A 22,817-nucleotide genomic window follows, 5' to 3' on the forward strand; every position below is an offset into this window, starting at 1 on the left:
TTATCTATATGCCTTTTTGTCGTTTTTTTTTTACATACACTATTACGTGGCTTTATACTTATACATCCCGTTATTGTTCTCTTATAATGTGCTTCGTCTATATGACGTGTTTCATAGATACATCATGAAGACACTATGTATTTATAGAGTTGGTAATTGTCAATGACTGCATTGTGCCGAAATGAAAAGCACCTGTTCATTTACTCAATATCAAATAAAGCTAACCCACATAACTGTACAAATTTTATTTTAAACATTTTTTAACATATTAATAAACATAGTTCAACATCGCATTAAAAAGTTTTGCCCATTAACAAGCTGTAAACAGTTGGGATTTAACATAAGACAGCTTTCATTCTGAATTTTATTTGATATGAAATTCGAAATTGGATGGTTTATTTTTAAATTCTTATTGGTATGTAAAAGCGTTGATCGATAAACACATTTTGTATTTAACGCGGAAGCGTTTCCGTTTCTGTAACAACCTTGTAAAACTAAAATTTAGGAGCCTTCATTCAGTTATGCTTAAACCATGAATTTTATTAATATCTAAATTGTAAAAATATGCCTGCACATTATTGTAATATTTTTTATTATTGCTGTCGATGATCTGACGATTTTAAATACTCGCTGTCCTAAATTATTTATAATCATAATGCATTTATCTTCTTGGTTGAGCGTTTTCTTATAAACGGGAGATAACTCAATTTGAAAAATGTTTCACCATCCGCTTCAAATGAAATAATAGTCACAATCTTAATTTGAGTATACAATGTTGCTTATTTATAATTTGTGTCGCTTCTCCGAATGTCTTTATTAAATATTTGATATTGAATGGTATATCAAAAGGTATAAAATATCCAACTGTTTACAGTAATATAAATGAACTGACAATACAAACAGTTTGCAATACAATAAGTGTTACTTTGTCTATACATCACAACGAAGCACACAAAGAATATAGGAATATAAATGTTAAAATGATCTGGCTAAGTTTGTACTTGCAGTACAGAAAAAAATAATTATGCTAACTGTATATACCCTGAACTTTAAAATTATATCTTTTTTTGTTTAAATATTATTATCACAACATGAAGCTTTATCACATCGCCAGCAGCACAGTGTAATCACATACTGAGATCACGTGATTCAAATACAGTGTCATCACATATTGATATCACGTGATTCAAATAAAGTGTCATCACATACTGATATCACGTGATTCAAATACAATGTAATCACATACTGATATCACGTGATTCAAATCGTCAAAAAATAACATTGTTATCACAAGCATATATATGTATATATATAGAATATTTATAGTGCTTTAAATGATAAAAAATATCACAATATCGGTCAACTGATTATGTATTGATCACTTTCGATGATTATTTAAAGTCGATACATAGGGATAAGTAAGTAAAAAACACATGATTATTCAAAACCTAATTTGTCATTGTTACAGGTAGCTGACATTCTTAATAATTCACTTATTTCTTTGAAAGAAAACATACAATGTATAATGTGTTTTTTTTTTATCATTTATCTATTCAGGAAGTCAATAGTTTTAAAAAAAGTAGGTTCATACGAATATTTACTTAATCAAAGCGAAATCAATCGAAAAAAGCAGGCAATAGAACACTCAAGCTCACATTTCAATACTCGCGTGCAGTTCACATATGACTTTTAAAGAGATATCTCCTTGGTTATCGAGATGATTAACCACAAAATTACATTGACTATCACAGTAAATATACTGCCATAATCTTCTAACTCTGTCCTTTCTCGACACACATTTTCCATACTATTGCTAGAATAGCAATTAAAACTTGTCAAGTTGGAATGCTCGCAAGTACATGTTTACAAATGTAAATTACTATTCATTATCAATCATATCTAATCTCACTAGCACTGACCGTTTTCATTGACAAGACATGCATTGTCGATAACACACAATACTTTCGACCTCATCTCTGCACTACATACCAAATCTTGACAGTTATAATTCCTATGTGAAAACCTAGCTTTTCTCTAAAAAAATATTAAGCCAGTTTAGAATCCCTTTAACAGGCGCGGATCCAGGGGGGGGGGGGTGTTCCGCGGGTTGGAACCCCCCCTTTTTTTTGGACGATCAATGCATTTGAATGGGGACATGTAGTTGGAACCCCCCCCCTTTTGTCCTGGGTTAGGAACCCCCCCTTTTTAAAATGGCTGGTTCCGCCCCTGCCTTTAATGATATTGTTTCTTTTTTTCCTTTCTTCATGGTACCTTATATCCCTGTCGTGAATTTCCACACGTTTTGCACTTATAATATATAATACATACTATCAAGTAGCAATATTGACCAGACGTTCAATACCCGTAAGTAGACCTGACGGCAGAGAATGATTCAAACACTCTTACATAATGCATTCACAATCATTGACATACACTTTATCATATGACTTTATTTTCCCTGCCTTCAACTAAAAACAATTCACTAAAAATTTATACACACACTTTATAAACAGTCAAAAGCCCTGACCAATTCACAGTTCAATGTTCGTCTCCTTCCCTGACAGCATTTTGCTAGTATGAATATGTTAGTCTATAAATACTTTTATTGTCCAAGCCCAAACAATCTGTAAACATCTTTTAACAAACATCTACACACCATTTAAAACCGACATAAACACTGAAAAATTTACCATCGCATACCCGTTTTCTACCCTGAAAACGTCTTCCTCGTATTAAGGACCCATCATCTACCCTGACCACGTCTTGTCAGTATGTATGACCCGGCGTCTTCTACCTTGACCACGTCTTGTCAGTATGTAGGACCCGTCTTCTACCCTGACCACGTCTTGTCAGTATGTAGGACCCGGCGTCTTCTACCCTGACCACGTCTTGTCAGTATGTAGGACCCGTCTTCTACCCTGACCACGTCTTCTCAGTATGTAGGACCCGTCTTCTACCCTGACCACGTCTTGTCAGTATGTAGGACCCGTCTTCTACCCTGACCACGTCTTCTCAGTATGTAGGACCCGTCTTCTACCATGACCATGTCTTGTCAGTATGTAGGACCCGTCTTCTACTATGACCACGTCTTGTCAGTATGTAGGACCCGTCTTCTACCCTGACCACGCCTTGTCAGTATTAAGGACCCATCATCTACCCTGATAACGTCTCGTCCGTATGTAGGACCCGTCTTCTACCCTGACCGCGTCTTGTCCCCTTTGAGTATACCCGTCATCTACCTGACATCGTCTTGCCCGTATTAAGGACCCGTCATCTACCTTGGCACATATTTCTCAAAACATTGAATGACAAACAATAAAACGATGCCGACGCAAACAAAGTATAAGATAACATTCTGTCTAGACCCGTTATTTAACGCTATCACAGAGCTGGATTGTATCACTAAACATGTATCATTCTTTCGTATGGTTTAAAGTACATTTTCATCAAAACCACAGAGCTGTGTGATCTTATATAGTCTTACAGTTTTTTCACCCAAAAAATTTTGCCAAAAACTTAGTAATTCACAACATTAACAAGTTTCATTAAACACTTAACAGTATAACAATAATAATGTTTGATTAAGTCTGACCCAATTAATATTTCTGATTTAACACAAAAACAATCTGAGAAATTGATTTTTAGTTATCCGTAAGCCTTATTCAGCAATACAAATATATCCTCTTTGGTCAATTTTTGTTTTACATAATCACAATAAATATCACAAAGCCAATGGAATTTCAAGGGGAGGTAATCCTGAGACAACCTTGTTACCATTACCTTAGCGTATTCCATTTTAACAATAACAATAACAATTTAGACAAAGTAACACTAAATGTGTAAAGACAACTTCGTACAATATGCAACGGAACTGAATATTTACATATGTTATAATTACAGTATACACAAAGACAGAATGGCAACAATACAAATAAAGAAGTTCCTAAAATGTACCGGCAACGATTGACTGACCAAAACCCGTAGTGTGTCTTTTAATGACAGTCTAAAACGGTTAGGTTTGAGAATAAACATTGAATTAATTTAACAAATCAAGAGCACAATACAAAATAATAAGATAAAAGAAACACAATTGTTATACATCAATTTCAATCACGAACGCAATAACAAATTATTCTGATAATTTAAAAACATAACCGAATAAACTCTTTTTCTTTTGTAATATTCATGGTAATAAAACACAATGGAATGACACATACCGTCATGATCATTGTTAAAATTGTAATCTTAGAAACTAAAATAGAATAAAATAACATTTTCATTCAACCAGTCATTAGCTGTCGTACAGTTCAGAAACTTCTGATGTATGCTTGTATACCGTGAAGCAAGCAAACTTGTAAAGCCCAATGACACACAACGATGCATTTGTATATGCAGTTTAAAATAACAGCAACAATGAAGTAAGGTATATTTTAAACAATTGACGTAACCACTAATGACTGGTTCATTTTCATAGCAAAACACCAATAATTTATTCGCAATTCTGAATTCGTCAAGAATCACTTCACTCAGCGTTATAAATAATACATGTTTCAAAACATAATTAATCCAATACTGTTAAAAATAAATTGATCCGCTTCTGAAGTAATGGTTGGCAAGATTGACGTCAACAAAACCACCTTTTTTCACTTACACAATAAAAAAAAACAAATACGTGACTAAAAGTGGTGACATGTTGTTATGTGTGATCTGTCCAAAGTTTCTCCTCACGGAAACTACAGGTGTTACAGAAACGATATTTATTTCTTTCTATTATTTCTTAAAGTTGCTGAATCCCAAAATACTAAAATCTTTAGAACAATAAATAAATGAAAAACACGAGGCTCTCAAGAAATCGAAAAAGTATAAAAAATAAATTTTAGCGGAAGAATTAATGTTTGGACTATGGTTGTCAATATGAAAAATGTCATGTGTTTAGTACTGATTTGTTTCAAGATACATTTAATCGAATCTGTTCTTTCTGGTTTATAATATCAAATTTGGGATAGATTTGTCATTTTAAAGGAACATTAGCTTTAAATTCATGACCACCGATTTGCCTCAAATTCTCATATTGGATATTTTATAACATATTAACAATATAGCCAAATTATAAAAAGTATAATATAAACAATTTACGATGCATGGGCTTGATCACTTGTATCAGAAATTTCGTGTGTATTTCAATCTAGACGCCATCCAATTAACCATCTGGATGACCTCCGAAGACTGGCAACGGTCATATAATCCGATATAAACACAAATCTAGATATAAACAGATAGCGAACTCGATTTTACTTTGTCTGTTTGATATCATAATTATAGGTTTAAAATCTATATTGATCATCGTTTGTACCTTAAAGAACAAGGTTTTATTCTAGATCGAATCAGTCAATCAAATGGTTAACCCTTGTTTCACTTTTAGTGTTGACATTCTTTTCCTTTTAATAAAACAAACACGACTAGTTCTCGCCTTACCAATCTCTAGCTAAGGGGTTAAAATGAAGGTCACATAAATACAGTTTAATCAGGTAGAATTTTTCACTTGCAAGTGAATAATTCATCAGATGAGTGATGTTTCTTAGCCTATTTCGGCAAAATTGAACCAAACTCGCTTCTGGAAGGGATTAACATTTTACTATTTCATTTTAATTAATGATTGGAATATATATATATATAAATCTCATAGCTAATGCCCCTTTAAAATATAACAAGAATATTTGAACTTTCAAGTGTAAAAGACGTGTTTATACATTAAATGATTAAACATTTGAATGAATTGTTTCTTCATCGTGTGTATTCATGTTTAAAGTACCATCAATAAGCTAAGAGTATATTTATACTGTTTTAGCACGTCTGGTTACTGATAAAAACGGAGAAAAATACTTCCAAATCACATGAAATAAGTCACAATTGTCCTTTACATTTTCAATAAATGACCTAAACATTCTTGAGTTATTAATACAATAATTTCATAAAAAAAATCTTCATATTAGAAGACAGAGCAAACATGACATTTCATTGTGTATTTTTTACATTCAGCTTACGGTATTTCACTATTTGCCGTTTAGAATGCGCAGACAATGTAATACCTTTCCAAGTCCATTCATAAAGTCTGCATTGTAGACCGAATTCAATTACTTATAATCTAATCGTCTGAATTTCCTCTGTGGGATCTCCATACCTATTATATATCATCTGCAATACATTTTTTTTATGTGTAACTCGTATTTGACATTTGCAGATAAATTGGTATAGTGGAATGTCTTAACCAACAGTACTTCAACACAATTAAATACAATTGTAGAAGGTATTCAATTATATTGTACTATTCCTTTTTCCTTTTTATTTGTTTCCAAATTGAGCGATTTAATTGGACGAAAAATAAAAGACAACGACGCATTTTACACTTGTGCCTCACAAAGATTTATATACAAGTCACTGTCATAGGAGATGGTTGCTGTTGATTCCTTCTCCTGACTTGGCGGGTCAAATAATTCAACCTTGACATTATCTGTGCTCTTTTTAAACTTTCGACCTTCAAAAGATTTCGAGGAACAACCATCTGAGCTAAATTTCCCGGTATGATGAGAATTTGTACTGTCTGACGGACAATCGGTCGCATGTCCGCAACTTACAGAATGTTCCTTTTCAGGTTTGATTAGTCTGGTTGGCAACGTGCTATCATTGTTTTTAGAAATGAGCGATACTTGTGAAACTTCGTTGAAATCTAGTCTTAATCCTTCTTTTTCTTCTGTAATTTTTGAAAGAATAATCTGTTTAGGTTTCTCACGCTCTCTATGGTGTATAAAACACTGCATTTGAATCTTTCCGCCATCTTTTCCTTTGTGTTTAAGTCGTGATGGTGATACAATAAACTGAACGTTATTTACCGGTTTTGTAACCATAGCATCGGAAAGGTCAAGGTCAAGGAGAGCGGTAGCTTCCGCTGTATTTTTACTGCACAACTGTTTAGAGATCTGAATCACTTCCTGGTTAGATTTGTGTTTTTCTAATGGTGGCATAAAAAAGAACAACAGTCCTCCCAGAACCATCGCCGATCCCGCAAAAATATACCCTGCCTGTAAATTGTGAAGCTCGCCGTGTACCTGGTTGAGGTATACTGTAATAAAAAAAAATGTACACACACGATTATTACAGTCACTGGGCGTTGAAAAACCAACACTCATGCAATCAACGATTATAATAGGACTAGATACTACTAGTATTATAAGTAATACCGATATACTATTATAATAAGTGATACTGTTTGTAAATTTATGTTGATATAGGTACAAGTGTGGACACAGATTAGTGTGGATAGTATGTTTGGATGTTTGACAGTGTTTTCGGGACAAAAGTGTTTCTCTGTTTTTTCCAATGTATTAAACTGTGTTGAATAATGACAGCCAACTGGAACCAAACACTGAACATATGTAGTATTGTTTATTCAATATTGAGTTTATTTACAAGACTGTCATAAAGGAACAATTAATTGCATTTATTTGATTACCATCTTTGGTTTTGGATAGCTAGGGGAGGAAAACCTGGATGATGTGATTTTAATATGGGAGATAGTAACTGAGAACATGCATGCACAAGACTTTTAAAGCTGTCCGTTTTTATGTTAAAGACTAATTTAGACTATGTGATGTACTAATGCAGAACAATTAGTAATTTTGACGAGAACCAGTGTAGAAACATGTGCTTTACTATAATCAAACACTACTACAATTTATCTACTTAGCACTTGTATCTAATGACTTAACTAATGATTTAACTAATGACTTATAAACTAGTTTAATACCGACATATGATTATGATTTTTCCCCAAAGCACGAAATCTCATCATGTTGTAGATAATAGTTGTATATTTCAAACTGTTTTAATGAACGATTTAGAGGTTGTCATGTGTACAAGATATGTTCATGCTTGCTGTTGGGTTGCTATCTTATGGACGTGTACTCAGTATCTTAATTTAGACAGATTAATACACACAGAGACAAGTGGATGGTGCTTTTATTCGATTGCCAACAACAAGAAAAAATGCGCTATTTATTTTCACTTATTACTGTTCTATTAATAAAATTTTGAAGTTGTCTCGCTTTTATTTCTGGTTCATGTAATACAACTAAAGACAATGTTTTCCAATACGTAAGACATCCTACGCAAAATCTTACCCCTTTGAAGAGAAGAGGTTATTAGGGGTAGGCCTTGTTTGTTTTTGTGTTTTACTTATATGGAAGGAAAAAAGTGATGTAAGTTGGAGATTTTTTTTTATGAAAATCGGTTCAACATCAATATGTTTCGTAAAAGCCTGAAATGTGTCCAGTTGACTATGAAATGTGATGTAGCGTTAACAATACTTACATGAGATTGGGGATCCAATAAGAACAGGAATGAAATGAGCAGCACAAATAAATCCCCATGCTCTCTCCATGAGTTTATATTTCACAAGTTCATACGCGTACATCTTTAATGTATAAAAGTATCCGCCACAAAATATTCCAAATCCCCAAGCATATAGTGCAAGGGAATTGAAGTCTTTGGCCAAGAGCAATAAAAATGTTAATACACCACATGCTATGCAGCATGACTGACATAGGTGACGCCGACAAATAGAACATTGCTTGCTATCACGGATGATAATATACCCCTGTGCGTAGACCCCAATCAAAAAGCCTAATCCAAGATATATGTTTAACAGAAGAAGCCTATCTTTTTCCAGTTTCAAATCTTTACCAGTCTTGATCTGAAAGATAGAGAAACACATATTTGTGATTAACCGTAGCAGTTATTATATATAACTTTTACTTTCATTAACGTCCTCTACCAAAAAGTGTTATCTTGTTTCATACAAAGGATGAAGAACAATCAGTAAAATCGACGTCCTTTTTTATACACATAGATAGATTGTTGTTAAGTATTTTGCGGTTTAGTAAAACTTAAATATATACTCGCACCAAGCTCTTTCCTACGATAGTAATCTATTTCTAAAGGAAAGCAATGGATTCAGACTTTCAAAGAACAACTGTTCAAAACAGTTAAAAAGTTGACAAATGCTATATTATCCAAAATTATTGTCACATTATGAAAACATTTATCACGGTACTAGCGCTTGTACAAAGAACATATGTTTCTTAAGACCACTCACTGAAAACTGAAATAAAGATAAATAACGGTTTCGGCTTATTTTATTCCTGACAAATCATAGTAACCGTATGATGTAGACGTTGCTAACAACCGCTTTTGAAATAGCATGACTATTAAATATTTTTTCCTCAGAACATAATTTATACATATACTCATTGGTGGACAATTTCAAAAGCTATTTCAATATACATTGTTTTTGAAAAAAATGTCTTACAAGTGTTAATCTTAAAACAGTGTTACAAAAATTATCAAAAACATTCCTATTTGCCTTTTCTCAATTAGACCATTTCCCGATTATGTTAAATTGATCATGCTTGAATGTATATATAGGAATTTAGTTTTTGCTTGTAAGTTCATATTTCAATAGATACATGTAGTTTTAATATTTTTGCAACAGAAACAAACTTACTATCGCAACAAATGGTACATAAATCCCGAGGCCAACAATGCCGGAAATAACCATTAAAGCTTGCAGTCCACGCATGTGTAATGCACTGAAATCAAAATATGGAGGACTGTCATCTTCTCCTTCATGACGATTCTTTTTCTGACTTTTGATGTGCATTATGACCTTCCGTCTTGGGTGATACATTGAAGCTGATCTGTAGAGGGATCCTGCCAATATTGTCAACACTAGAAGGCCAGCAATACACTGTAATGCATATCTCCATTCTAATTTCCTAAAATAACAAATATCCTGCCAAATTATATTATTTGTATACAAGAATTTCAAAATGAGGTTCCAATTTTGAGTTAACAGATTGATTTTTTTTATGAAGAGAACTTTGAGATACTTGTCTTCCAAATACATTGGTACTGATTTCTGAACTCAACCACATATAGACAGTAAGAGCTATACTAATTATTAAGCGTTTCAAAAAATGTAATCGAGCAAGTAAAATGTTTGAGTATTTTGTTTTGTTTTTTTGTACGTACCAATATAGCTCTCTAAAAAGAACTGCTAATAAAGCCGCTCCGAGTCCTGTTCCAGATAACATTATCATCTCAGCTAGTTCTCGCTTCTTCCGGAAGTAACGGCCAATAATGATGTTTGCTGTGTTGAGAGTAATTCCACTTCCGGGAGACAAAACAACACAATGGCTGATGAAAACCTGCTCCATTTGATTTGAAAAAGCCAAGAATAGACACCCCAATGCACAAATAAGGCCACCGATGACGGCGTAAATCCTAGCACTTTTTCGTTGACAAATTGTAGAAATAATGGGCGACAAAAATAATGTAATGCTAATTCCAACGCTACCAAGCCATGCTAAAAAAGAAAATAACATTAATGAATAGTCGAGAAGATGGTAACAAAAATGTAAATTGATTAAAATGAAAATAGACCTCCGGTGAATAGACATAGAGCACAGAAAGTGATTCCAAACAGATTCGTGTTCATTATTATATTTAAAAAGAATTTGACATCAATTATGTGAATTTAGTTGACAAAGACAACCCCTTGTCCTACATAGGTTACATATAGAGCATGTGGCAACACACAGGAAGGAACTACTAACGATTTGATAATCTAGTAAACAAAGTTGTCCTTTTCTGGATTTGAATATTTTATTTTCACATGGGAAACTTTATTATGGAATTTACGACTATAGGGACGATTTATCGTAACCAATTGGTATTTTACTTTGTGTTTTAACGGTGCGTTTCTATGATCCCTGCTTATGGTGTGTATATTTCACAACTCGTCCGCTATGCCCTTCTCTGGAGTAATGTCTTAATTTTCAATGAAGAAATCTTTATATAACTGTTAACTTTTTTAGTTCGGGATTTTGCTACCGCAAATGAAATAAATTAAGACCTAGGTTTTTTTTATATAGTAGACAGATTTGCTATGGCAGTTTGGCTCTTCCTGTAGAAATCTAATTAGAAAAATGACATCATCTGTAATGTTATTCATAGAGCCTGTAAATTAGGATACAATCTATTGACACTGATTGATCATGTGAATAAACTTATCCTTTAATGTTATCATTTAAAAACTGTAGAAAAATGTTTTTTGTAAATGTCTTCATCGGTACTAACATTAATTGTTTTAATAATTTAAACATGATAGCTTAGTATGTACGATCAAACACTCCGGAACACTTTTGGTTCTACATCCTGAACTGTCTCGGTGGTGTCTTGTGGTATCGTGATTGGTCCGAGTGCAGGAGACCAACAATGAAAAAAAAAATCTAAAATGGGCATTTGCTGCTTCACAGCTTAACACATGAGTGAGGGGTAATCATTCAAAGTAAAGTATATGATATATTTTATATATGTTATTTTGTCAGTTACATTTTTGCTGAATACATATACCGATGTGATAAGTCGCAGTTTTATACAAATTGTTCTTATGTTTTTATGTTCTTATGTTATCATGTTAAACCTTAAATCACTGTCCCAGATTGGGAAGAGTTAGGCGCTAATGCGTACCACTGACAATGCAACATTCTTTCTGCGTCCACAGTCGAATGTCGAATGGGTGATGTTTGTTACTGACAGTAATAATAATTTTTTCGTAATTTTTTCAAAGCTTAAATCATGCCATTGTTTTTTCTTTTTAAACGGTTTAGTAAATTATTTGTTTGCTACGATTTAAAATATGATTACTTTTTGTTTGAGCATTTATAAAATCAGGATTCAGGATTCTCAAATAAGATTTACATTTTAACAGTCAGATTGATTCAATTTCTATTTAAATAGTAGAAATAACATCGCTGATGCATTATTGGCTAGTGAGTCAATAATCCAACCTTATTTCAATCTTTATTCATGCGACCTTTATTTTTAACTTGGCTGTATATGGATTACGCATGTGCTAAACATGTTCAGTTATTGATAAAACAAAACATGTCAATATTGAAAAGAGAGCAACCGGTGAAAACTATTTCGTTGACTAATTCGACTCGAGAAAAAAATATCTTATATAGCTAAACAATTATTTATATATTTTTTTAACCTAGGATATGACCTAGACCTAGAAAAATCGCTATTCTACGATTGCTCGTGATTGGCTACCGATTCATGTTTATAAGAACAATCGACTTTTTGGAGGGTCACCTCAAATGTTTAGTAGATGTCGTCTAGTATGATTGTAACGAGTCCATGCATTATTTGTTGTTTCTTTTTCACTAATGTCATTTCGATATATCTTTAACTATGTTATAAATAAATTATGAGAATTGAGTAACATAGGTGACCACGAATTTGACTGCTTATGCCAATTTGCCTGGACATTTTCTTTTCCTTACTATGTGACTGATATTGTTATATATATACGTTTACCAGTTTTGTTCATTGTCGTTTGTTCTATAGAAGAAATCTGTGTTCGATTTAGGGGGTAGGGTGCCCGGCCCCCCTTTTCTGGGAAAAAAATGATTGTTTATATAGGAGTAGCAAAGGTTAGTAAATACAGTATAAGTGAAATACGTACGTGTTGCATTAAATAGGATATTTTGTCAAACCTTTTGGATCTAATCCTTCAAATTTTGTATGTTTTGCCAAAATAAATATGCTTCTGCACACATACACAAAATACTTATACAATATTATTATTTCATTATTCAAACAAGCTTTTCTCGTTGTATTTTTACTGATACTATTATGCGCCAACATTGGAACGTTTATAAATATTTACAACAAATGTACATGGATTACGTCACTAGACAGAGAGATAAAACATTGTCATAAACACCATGGCCAATCAAAAAAGTCATAAATTAAGTTATAACGTAATAATCAGCATCTTCACACTTTCGTAGAGTGAAAAATGTATGATGTAAACAAGTATTTGGCAGGATTTCTACAGATTTGATGAATGTTTCTGTACTATTGTTGTTTTAATTGTAATTTCATCGATCGTATGTACAGCTTACAGACATATAACGTCTGTGACATTTTTACATTCAAAATATAAATCTAGTACAACAAGTAGAAAAGAATCTGTAATTCGGTCAGATATGAAGAAAATTGTGTTCGTTGTTTACAACATATCCAATTATAGCTTAAAATCTGAATTTGAACATGTAATTAATACGTTTAAATACACAAAATAATTATGTTTTCTTCGAAATATCGATATTCTATAAAAAGGATAAAAGGTCAGCTGAAGTATAGATAACTGACGTCAATATCTAAGGTTTAATCGAGGCTATCGATTTAAGGTAGCACAATACAAAGATTTTTCATCCCCAATCAGACATCTTTAAACTGATGTAATTCCACTCATCTTTCTTTAAATTTTATAAATTCGGTACCAAAAGACAGAAGAAGGACCAATCTTTCAAATTGTGATAATTTCATTATGACATAATTATTACATCATTAATTGTTATGTAATTAGTTGCCATATTGTGATGTCTAAACTTGAATGAATTTAGCTTCTTTGTTATTCATAGCATCCCAAAATATTTTATAGATTCGTGCACAACATAGTTTGACCTCCAAAACTGTGTCTCAGATTTTTCCTATTGTATTTCATTCGCTCATAAATCTTCAATGAAGTTTACAACATCAATTCATAAGAGACCACTAAATTCAATTAGGTATAAAATTTGTTCTATTGATGTTTTGGGAAATCTGAGACACAGTTTTGGAGGTCAAGCTGTGTTGTACAAGAATATATAAAATATTTTGTGATGCTATGAAGAACAAAGCAGCTAAATTCATTCAAGTGTAGACATCACAATATAGCAACTAATTACATAATAATTAATTATGTAATAATTATGTCATAATGAAATTATCACAATTTGAAAGATTAATCTTTCTTCTTTCTTTTGGTACCTTATTTATAAAATATAAAGAAGGATGAAATGAATTACATCAGTTTAAAGTTGTCTGATTGGGAGTAACAAAATCTTTGTATTGTGCTACCTTAATAGTCAACTGATACAATTACAAACATAAGTATGGTTATATGTTATTTAGCAAGAGAATTATAGAATATGACAACAATCACATACAATAGAAATCAATTACATCTAATCATATACACCTTCATATACAGAGGACACTGATGTTAAAAAATTATAGCATTATGTTATCCTCTCATTTCTATTTATTTTATCTTTTAAAAAAAATATGTAGATTTCTCAGTCACGGTGTTATTCATTTACCCTGATAACCCTTCCGGGTCAAGTAAGATAACCTCCAGTTATTTTTGCGGGGTTCGTGTTGCTCCGTCGTTAGTTACGTTGTGTTTTGTGTTCTTTTTTCGTCTTTTTCGTTTTTTGTAATGGCATTGTCAATTGGGTTTCGATTTGAGCGTTTGAATATCCCTTTGGTATATATAGCCTAACTTTTGATATTCTATTTATAATATAAACGGAAAAATATCGATTCAAACTGTTTTAACTATTATTTTGTTAGTTACTTTTATGTTCCCGTTATTTTTTGTACTTTTGGTTTGCTTTGTTTCACTTTAAGTGTATTTATCTAGGAAATTTGTCATTGGTTATCTTTGGTCATATCCTAATATGTTTCTCAGTTTTTTCCTTATATACGTTTCTATTTGCCTTGATAGTATCTTTAGAATCTAGTCGTGATTTTTTTAGGAGACGGATTATTCAAAGCAAGACAGATTGTATAGATATCAAGGTTCCAAGAGTTAAAGAATAACGTATTGTTTACAAACCAAGGAATAATTGGTGAATTGCATTTGGCATAGAAACAAATCACGATTTGGAGAATCACATACTGCTTCTAAGCCCAAGGCGATACATTGTTTTTATATGATGATGATGGTGGTGATGACGACTGTTTAAAGCCAGCGGCATATAAAATGCATATTCAGGACGAAAACATGTTCTTGTAATATGCATAATAACCTGTTTTATACAAGACCAACAGGTTGAGCCTGATTTTTAACTTTACAGTTAACAATATAAAAGTTCGCACGCAGACATAACCCTACATGGACTCATTCGCCCGACTCTTACTCCTTAATGCCGCATGCTTAAACGAGAATCAGAAAACACCAATTTTAAAGCCTTTGGTTTGACCCGGCTAGAGTTTGAATCCGAGATCTCCTGCACTAGAGGCGAACATACTTCCATGAGATCACAGAGGCGGTTTATTAATTTGAGCAAAGGGCGATTCAAAGCATGAAATACAGTTTTCAGAACCACAGTGATTTAGAGCATGACTTTGGTCACGAGCATGTTGCATCGCCGAAGAGACATTTAATGCCGAAATGCGCATTCATAATTGGTACGTTTATTTCAGTAATATAATTGTACAGATGGCTTATTGAAGAAAGATAAAGAGCATGCATGTTTGTGAAGAGACGAGCATTATATTGTTTTAGACATCGTGCCTTATGGAGAAAACAAATAATATAGAAACTGAGCACGATTTAGAGAATGACATTTATTGTGTTAGAGCCAATGTGATTTTGGGGATTACATTTTGTCTTTTATTAAAAGATCTAGGGTGATTCAGAACATGATATATTATATAAGTTAAAGAAACAATATCCTGGTCATGAGTTAAAAAAACCAAGCAAGTTCACAAAAACTAACCAGTAGGCTAAAGATTGCATAGCTCGAAATCAACCATATTCGATGGTGAAATTATTTGCTCCAGAACGCCTGCTTCACTTGTTGCTCATGACAAGAAATTTCCAGTGATAATTCGTATGAGATTAAAGGTCACGAAAGGAGAAACGGGTTGTTACTTCGACCCGTGAGATTCAGATTTCCAATAATGGTCAAGCAAGCCCGGAAAATCGTCCTTTTGTTTTTACGTACGTTTATACTATGATATACGCTCAATACCAATTAGAACGCGACGTCGGAATACATTATGTTTAAACGTCTTGGGAGGTATCGAGAGTGTTGTCAAGATTATTTACCGACCATGACTATATATGACATGAACGCATTAAACCTCATCGTTATTTTGAAATGTATTTGTTTGTATCGTGTACTAGATTACTAATAAATTTAATATAATGAAGAATTTACCTGCTTCATCTTCATTTGCTGTGAAACCAGTTTTATCCTCGAGAATACAAATATATAATGTTCCGAATGCAAAATGGAACCCATTACAGAGAATATAAACCAAAGTACAAGCTCCCGTAACAACCCATCCCCAACCTCCTTCTGGGAAGTAGTCCCCGAAGTCTATGCGAGTTGTAACCTTCGGGTCATTATCCAAACCAACGTCCTTTTTAAGTTGTGGTTTCATTCCGTTATCCCTTCGTGAACCTCCAGAGCCTTTACTTCCATCATGTGTAGTGTTACCGCTTTCACTACTGCTATTGTGAAATATGGAACTCCGTTCTGAACATCTATTTATCTCCGTAGATAGTTCCCGTTGTGTACAGTTATTCATGGTAAACAAGAATTAGCCTCAAGTCATTATCATCTGGTTCCATGGCTTCATAGACGTCCGCCATACAATACCGATAGACCATTCAGCTAAGGCGACATTCGATATTACCATTTTGTCATTGTCATGCTTGCCATCAATTAGTATTTCTGCATCACTGAAAATGCATATTTTCTTTGTATAACAAATAAACGACAGTTTCACACACAAATCAATATAAATTTCCTTGTCGGCAGTGCGTATGTTAATCCATATCAAGTCTGCGTTTAAACATTAGAAATTAGTGTTGGTCCAATATGATTCGTCATGGAAAACGGTTGGTACGGCAACGTGACGTAGGGACTAGCATCTATTTATGTGCCATCTTCATCAATAATGTGTGACGTTACATGTCTTGTTAATAAAAATATTCCAAGTGTAGTGGTACATTCCATATTGATTTTTGTCTACAGTGTGTTGCTAAATCAATTTACATGATGCTGTACAGAGACATTTATTTGTTAGGCGACTGTAACATTACATAAACAATAAAGACAAAAGACAAACGAACTATTAAATGTGCAAAACAGCCATCATTGATATTTGTTGTGCAATCACAAAATGTCATCCCAGTGCGAACACGAGATTACATTCATTAACATTTTAATGATTTAACTGTGTTCAATACCAGTTATCTATGTTTACAAGTGCGACATTATCATTAGCCTTCAGTTTAACGCTCGAACAAAAGCTGCAAATATATAATTTATTAATTGATTGATTATTGGTTGCTTAACGTCCAGTGGTAGGCAGAATAGCCAATATGGGTAGACAAGAAAGGTGGTTCTCCTTAAAAAAAAAACATGCCTTAATTGACTTTTCAGTCAAAATAAGTAAGTAAGCCAATTAAGATATTGAAAGAAAAAAGAGGGACGAAAGATACCAAAGGGACAGTCAAACTCATAAATCTAAAACAAACTGACAACGCCATGGCTAAAAAATGAAAAAGACAAACAAACAACAGCACACACGACACAACATAGAAAACTAAAGAATAAACAGAACGAACCCCACCAAAAAACTAGGGGTGATCTCACATATACACAATATTGAAATTAAATAGAATCTACTAATCATAGAAGAATATACTAATCAACCTTAATGGGAAATAACTCCTCAAAGCTTGATATAGGTACTCTATTGTATATTTTATCAAAATAAAGGCAACAGTAGTATACCGCTCTTCGAAATTCATAAATCGATTAAGAAAAAAAACAATGATTGATTGATTGTTGGTTGCTTAACGTCCAGTGGCAAATATTTCATGCATATTCAGGACGAGAACAAGTTCACAATAAATACAATAGGTAGGTTGTTGTAATAGAAGCCATCTATGATGATGGTCGGAAAAAATTGGACTGCCACTGGAAAATGAGGGTATATTGGATAGGGACAGAAATTTTGCCTTGCAACAGGCTACCTACGGACCCCTCAAAGAGTTGTTGCAAGGGTTCTTAACGTGCAAAGAGCGTGACACTCTCTTTACACGAGGCATCGGATTTAATGTCCCCCTTCTGACCGGACGTGACTGCAAACTTGATACATCCCACACAGCCAAACGGACGCCCCACTTCAGCAAGCGTTTTACTGCCGGTCGGGAGAAGACCAAGTGACCATATTTCTATACCCCAGTCACCCTTGGGGTCAACGTCAAATATAAGATGAGAACTACGACAAAACAGAAACACAGCACTAAAATGTAACACACACAGAAACGAATTATAATATAACAATGGTAATTTCCCTATCAAGATCGTCTACATTTGTGCAGCTCATCGTACTGTTTTCGGGTAAGTTCAAGATGTAACTATCCTAAGTTTTGCTACTATGGTCTCCATTTATTAATGCGTAGTGTGTTTAACTATTTAGAGATTGGGGGTTGGTGACAAAATACAAGGGGTGATGAATCAAAATCTACAGATATAAAATAATCCACTCAATTCTCCCTCACCATCATAAATATGAATATAAATGACAACAAATCAGAATATTCAGTCACACTTGATATATTTTCTTGATTTACGAAATAATAAATCGAATTTACATTGTATACTGTAAATGTAACCACTATCAACAGTAAACTTTAAAAAAAAAAAAAAAAAAAAAAAAGAGCATTCATTTTTAACTTTAAATGACTGATTTAAGATCAACTTTTGTACCACCAATCAATCAATAAAAGAGAAAATATAAAAACATGAAATAACTAAACTGTGTTTTCCTACATATTTATAACATATTTACAATAAGTACTATCCTTGAGACACAACAAGTAACAAAAATGAATAATGAAGGTTTTGAATTTGGTCACAGCTTTATACTTTATATTACATACATACTTATATTAGAAATTATGATCTGAAATATATTAATAAATTCAAATACACAATATATTAGAACGTGGACTTTTTGTGCTCCTTTATTTCATGCAAAATACATTTTAGAAATACTTAAAATATCGTAAATTAAAGCTTTATCAAAATTGCTTGGCAGCGGACTAATCGGGTTTCCCTATACTGACGTGTTTTTTTGGCACCGAACTGTTGAGGTTTATTTAGCACAGGACTAATTGTGTTTTTATTGTTTTACCAGGGTAAAAAATGATGTTTTGAAATGAAATATAAAAGATTTTAATAACCCCATGTATTTGACATCGTGTGCTAGAATATACAAGTCTGGAACTTCTCACGGACATGTGTTTTCGATCTTGATTTTTTTTTCTTTGAGTAAAAATACATCGGTATGGGGCAATATCACATGCAATGCTAAACAAAACACAAATGGTCTATTTCTGCTCTATCCCAGATTAACATGTGAAGGTCTTATGACAGATGTTTCGAAAAGACACGTGCATTCCGGCGTAATAGAAATATTCATAATGATGCATGTATGAGTGAAGCCTTAAGTGTCAGTCGTGAAACACGATTGTTGATGGAGCCGGGGAATAACTGCGAGTACTCGCAGAACTGTTCCTTGTGTCTTTTTGTTGTTGGGATGTACAAGTGCCCAGCCACGTCCACTTGTATTTTTGTCCATCTGTTGAGTTAAACCTTTTTCAACTGAATTTTATAGTTCGTTGTTAGAGTGTACTATTATATCACTGTCCCAACTAACATGTTTAACCCCGCCACATTATGTATGTGCCTGTCCAAAGTCAGGAGCCTGTAATTCAGTTGTTGTCTTTTGTTTATGTGTTACATATTTGTTTTTCGTTAATTTATTTTATATAAATAAGGCCGTTTGTTTTCTCGTTTAAATTGTTTTACATTGTCATTTCGGGGCCTTTTATAGCGGACTATGCGGTATGGACCAATTGCTCATTGTTGAAGGCCGTACGGTGACCTATAATTGATAATTACTGTCTCAAAGCAAGCATCGGAACTAAACACATTTATTTAAAAACCAGTTGTTGGCATGACACGGGTTATTTTCTTCTCATATATGTTATGATGGTATGATACTAAACCCCTCACGGGTAGGATTATACCTGATATTCATATGATGAAGACATAATCTTTCCATCAGTTTAATTGAAGTCTGGAGCTGGCATGTCAGTTAACTGGTAGTAGTCTGATGTTATTAATGTATTATTGTCATTTTGTTTATTTTCTTTGGTTGCATCTTCTGACATCAGTCTCGGACTTCTCTTGAACTGAATTTTAATGTGCGTATTGTTATGCGTTTACTTTTCTGCATTGGCTATAGGTATAAGAGGAGGGTTGAGATCTCATAAACATGTTTAACCCCGCCGCATTTTGCGCCTGTCCCAAGTCAGGAGCCTCTGGCCTTTGTTAGTCTTGTATTATTTTAAATTTTAGTTTCTTGTGTACAATTTGGAGTTTAGTATGGCGTTCATTATCACTGAACTAGTATATATATTTGTTTAGGGCCAGCTGAAGGACGCCTCCGGGTGCGGGAATTTCTCGCTGCATTGAAGACCTGTTGGTGACCTTCTGCTGTTGTCTTCTCTATAGTCGGGTTGTTGTCTCTTTGACACATTCCCCATTTCCACTATCAATTTGATTTAGAATAGCCTTCCCAGACGTCATAATTATTTGGACTAGAACCCTCACTGCTATGAGGCCGAGATACTGATAGAATTCCACACATTTGCTTGTGGATTAATAAAATATATTATTGTGTGATGTGTGATCCGTGAATGTATAAAGTTAGAAGTGTTGAACAACCATGCAGGCGGAGTAAACACATAGACTGAGGCTAGAAGATATGAGTTTCCATATCGCACAAAAAGTCCGGTGCCAAAAACACAAAGAGTCGGGTGCCATAGATTTTCCAAATTAACCATCATTTAAGACCTTAATAGTGCATGAAACAGTTCTGAAAGGGAAAATGTCTACATTTAATGAATAATAACCAAATATTTACTTGGAGAAGAAAACAACAAGTTTAAAACACGCTTCAATTGGACATCTTTCCATGAAAAATGTTTGTTTTCAAGTCGGGGTACCACATTGGTGGAAACAATTTAAAATAAATCGTAGCTTCCCATGAATATATGACTACATATCCAGCAAAATAAATAATTTCCCCATTCCGTGACATCAAGCTTATTTGGAAATATCAATTCTGCTTTAATACAAATTGAAAGAAAGAACCACTTACGCCAAATGTTGTCACCTGAAAATCCGATAAGTCCGTTGCTGAACCCGATTAGTGCGGAAACGCCGAAAAAAAACGATAAGTCCGTTTCCGTTCTACACCGTGTATTAATTTATAATGTTATGGCAAACCACTTGTATTCTTAACTCATATGTCTGTATCCTGGTAACTAGAGGTTGACTTTGGACTCTCTGGTTATCAGAGGCTATCATTAATGATCACTGAAAATATGTTTATTAAATCTAGCACATCAAAATCTGCTGAATGACATAACTGTAAGTTTACACTGAGAAATTCGTCTCCAAGCTGTTAGCTCGATATAAGTTACTGATACATTTTCTTTATTTAAAAAATACTAAATAGAATTGAATACTATAAATGTAACAACTGTCTAGAGTAAACTTAAACTAGAGGCTCACAAGAGCCTGAGTCGCTCATCTGTGTCTATGTGGTTTTAGAAATTATGTAAAATAAAGTTAACATCATAATAGATAGTATAAGATACCCTAGTATAGTGATTCAGGCCAAGTATGGTTTGATTTGACCCAGTAGTAAAATTTAAAGCAGGCCATCCTAGTGTAGTCTTACAATAGTTGTGAGCATTTAAATTTTATTATTTTTACAATTTTCCCATCGAATATATAGTTACTTCCTATGTTCTAATTTTAACATTGATCCATGTTGGTTGAACGAAATGATCATTAGATACATTTTTCAATTAAGATACCCTATTGGCTTAGTTTAATTCTATTTTGCCTAGTAGATTAATTTAGTGGAGAAGATTTTTGTAAAAGATTACACCAAAAAATGATTAAAAATTTACTTTAGAGGGCAATTACTACTGAAGGGGTCAATTGACTATTTTGATCATTTGACTTATTTATAGATCTTACTTCTCTATCTATTATAATATTCAAATTGATAACCAAAACTGCACAGTTTCCTTAAAATTACCAATTTAGGGGCAGCATCTCAACAACGGGTTGTGTGGTGCGTCTTAAATTTCAGGGCAGATAGATCTTGACCTGATTAACATTTTTATTTCATGTCAGATTTGCTCTAGATGTTTCAGAGATATAAGTCATACGGCATTTTACTTTCCATGTTCTATTTTTAGCCTTGGTGACCATTTTGGTTGACGGGCGGAGTCGTCTGATACAGTTTTGGAACAGGATACCCCAATGATGATTTAGGCTAAGCTTGGTTTTATTTAGCCTAGTAGTGTAAGTACTTGATAAATTGCATGCATATAATGGTGATTTTGAATCTGTTCAAAGTTTTGATTTTTCTACCCTATATACCACTTTGCCTCATATACTTATTAAGAAAAAGTTCACATCCCTAATTAAATGGGTATTTAAAAAGTCAGAATGCGAGTACATAATTATGTTCAAACTCTTTTAGGTCATTTTTTAGTAGCAATACACAAAAGAACTATATATATGTCAATTGGACATGCTTTGATACTATATATGCGCTTGAATTTTTACTTGATATCATCTTTGTTCGCTTTGGAGATTCCGTATATCGTCAAGTTATTGGAATTCAAATTGGGACTAACTGTGCACCACTTATTGCGGACCTGTTTTTGTATTGTTATGAGTTACAATTTGTGACTAAAATTAGCAAAAACCCATCAAAACAACATTTGATACAAAAATTTAACAATACTT

General features: G+C 33.3%; 1 protein-coding gene across 1 annotated transcript; it reads right to left on the reverse strand.

Moving 5' to 3' along the window:
* Nucleotides 1-230: 230 nt before the first annotated feature.
* Nucleotides 231-16,989, reverse strand: LOC143048282 (monocarboxylate transporter 2-like). Its single transcript, XM_076221871.1, has 5 exons — nucleotides 16,119-16,989; nucleotides 10,087-10,420; nucleotides 9,560-9,830; nucleotides 8,368-8,749; nucleotides 231-7,120 (listed from the first exon to the last, which is right to left on the reverse strand). Exons 1-5 carry the CDS (start codon nucleotides 16,489-16,491, stop codon nucleotides 6,402-6,404), a joined length of 2,079 nt encoding a protein of 692 aa, XP_076077986.1. The 5' UTR covers nucleotides 16,492-16,989; the 3' UTR covers nucleotides 231-6,401.
* Between the last annotated feature and the right edge of the window lie 5,828 nt (nucleotides 16,990-22,817).

The sequence above is a fragment of the Mytilus galloprovincialis genome, chromosome 10, assembly GCF_965363235.1.
Source record: "Mytilus galloprovincialis chromosome 10, xbMytGall1.hap1.1, whole genome shotgun sequence".
In the NCBI taxonomy this organism is placed as follows: Eukaryota; Metazoa; Mollusca; class Bivalvia; order Mytilida; family Mytilidae; genus Mytilus; species Mytilus galloprovincialis.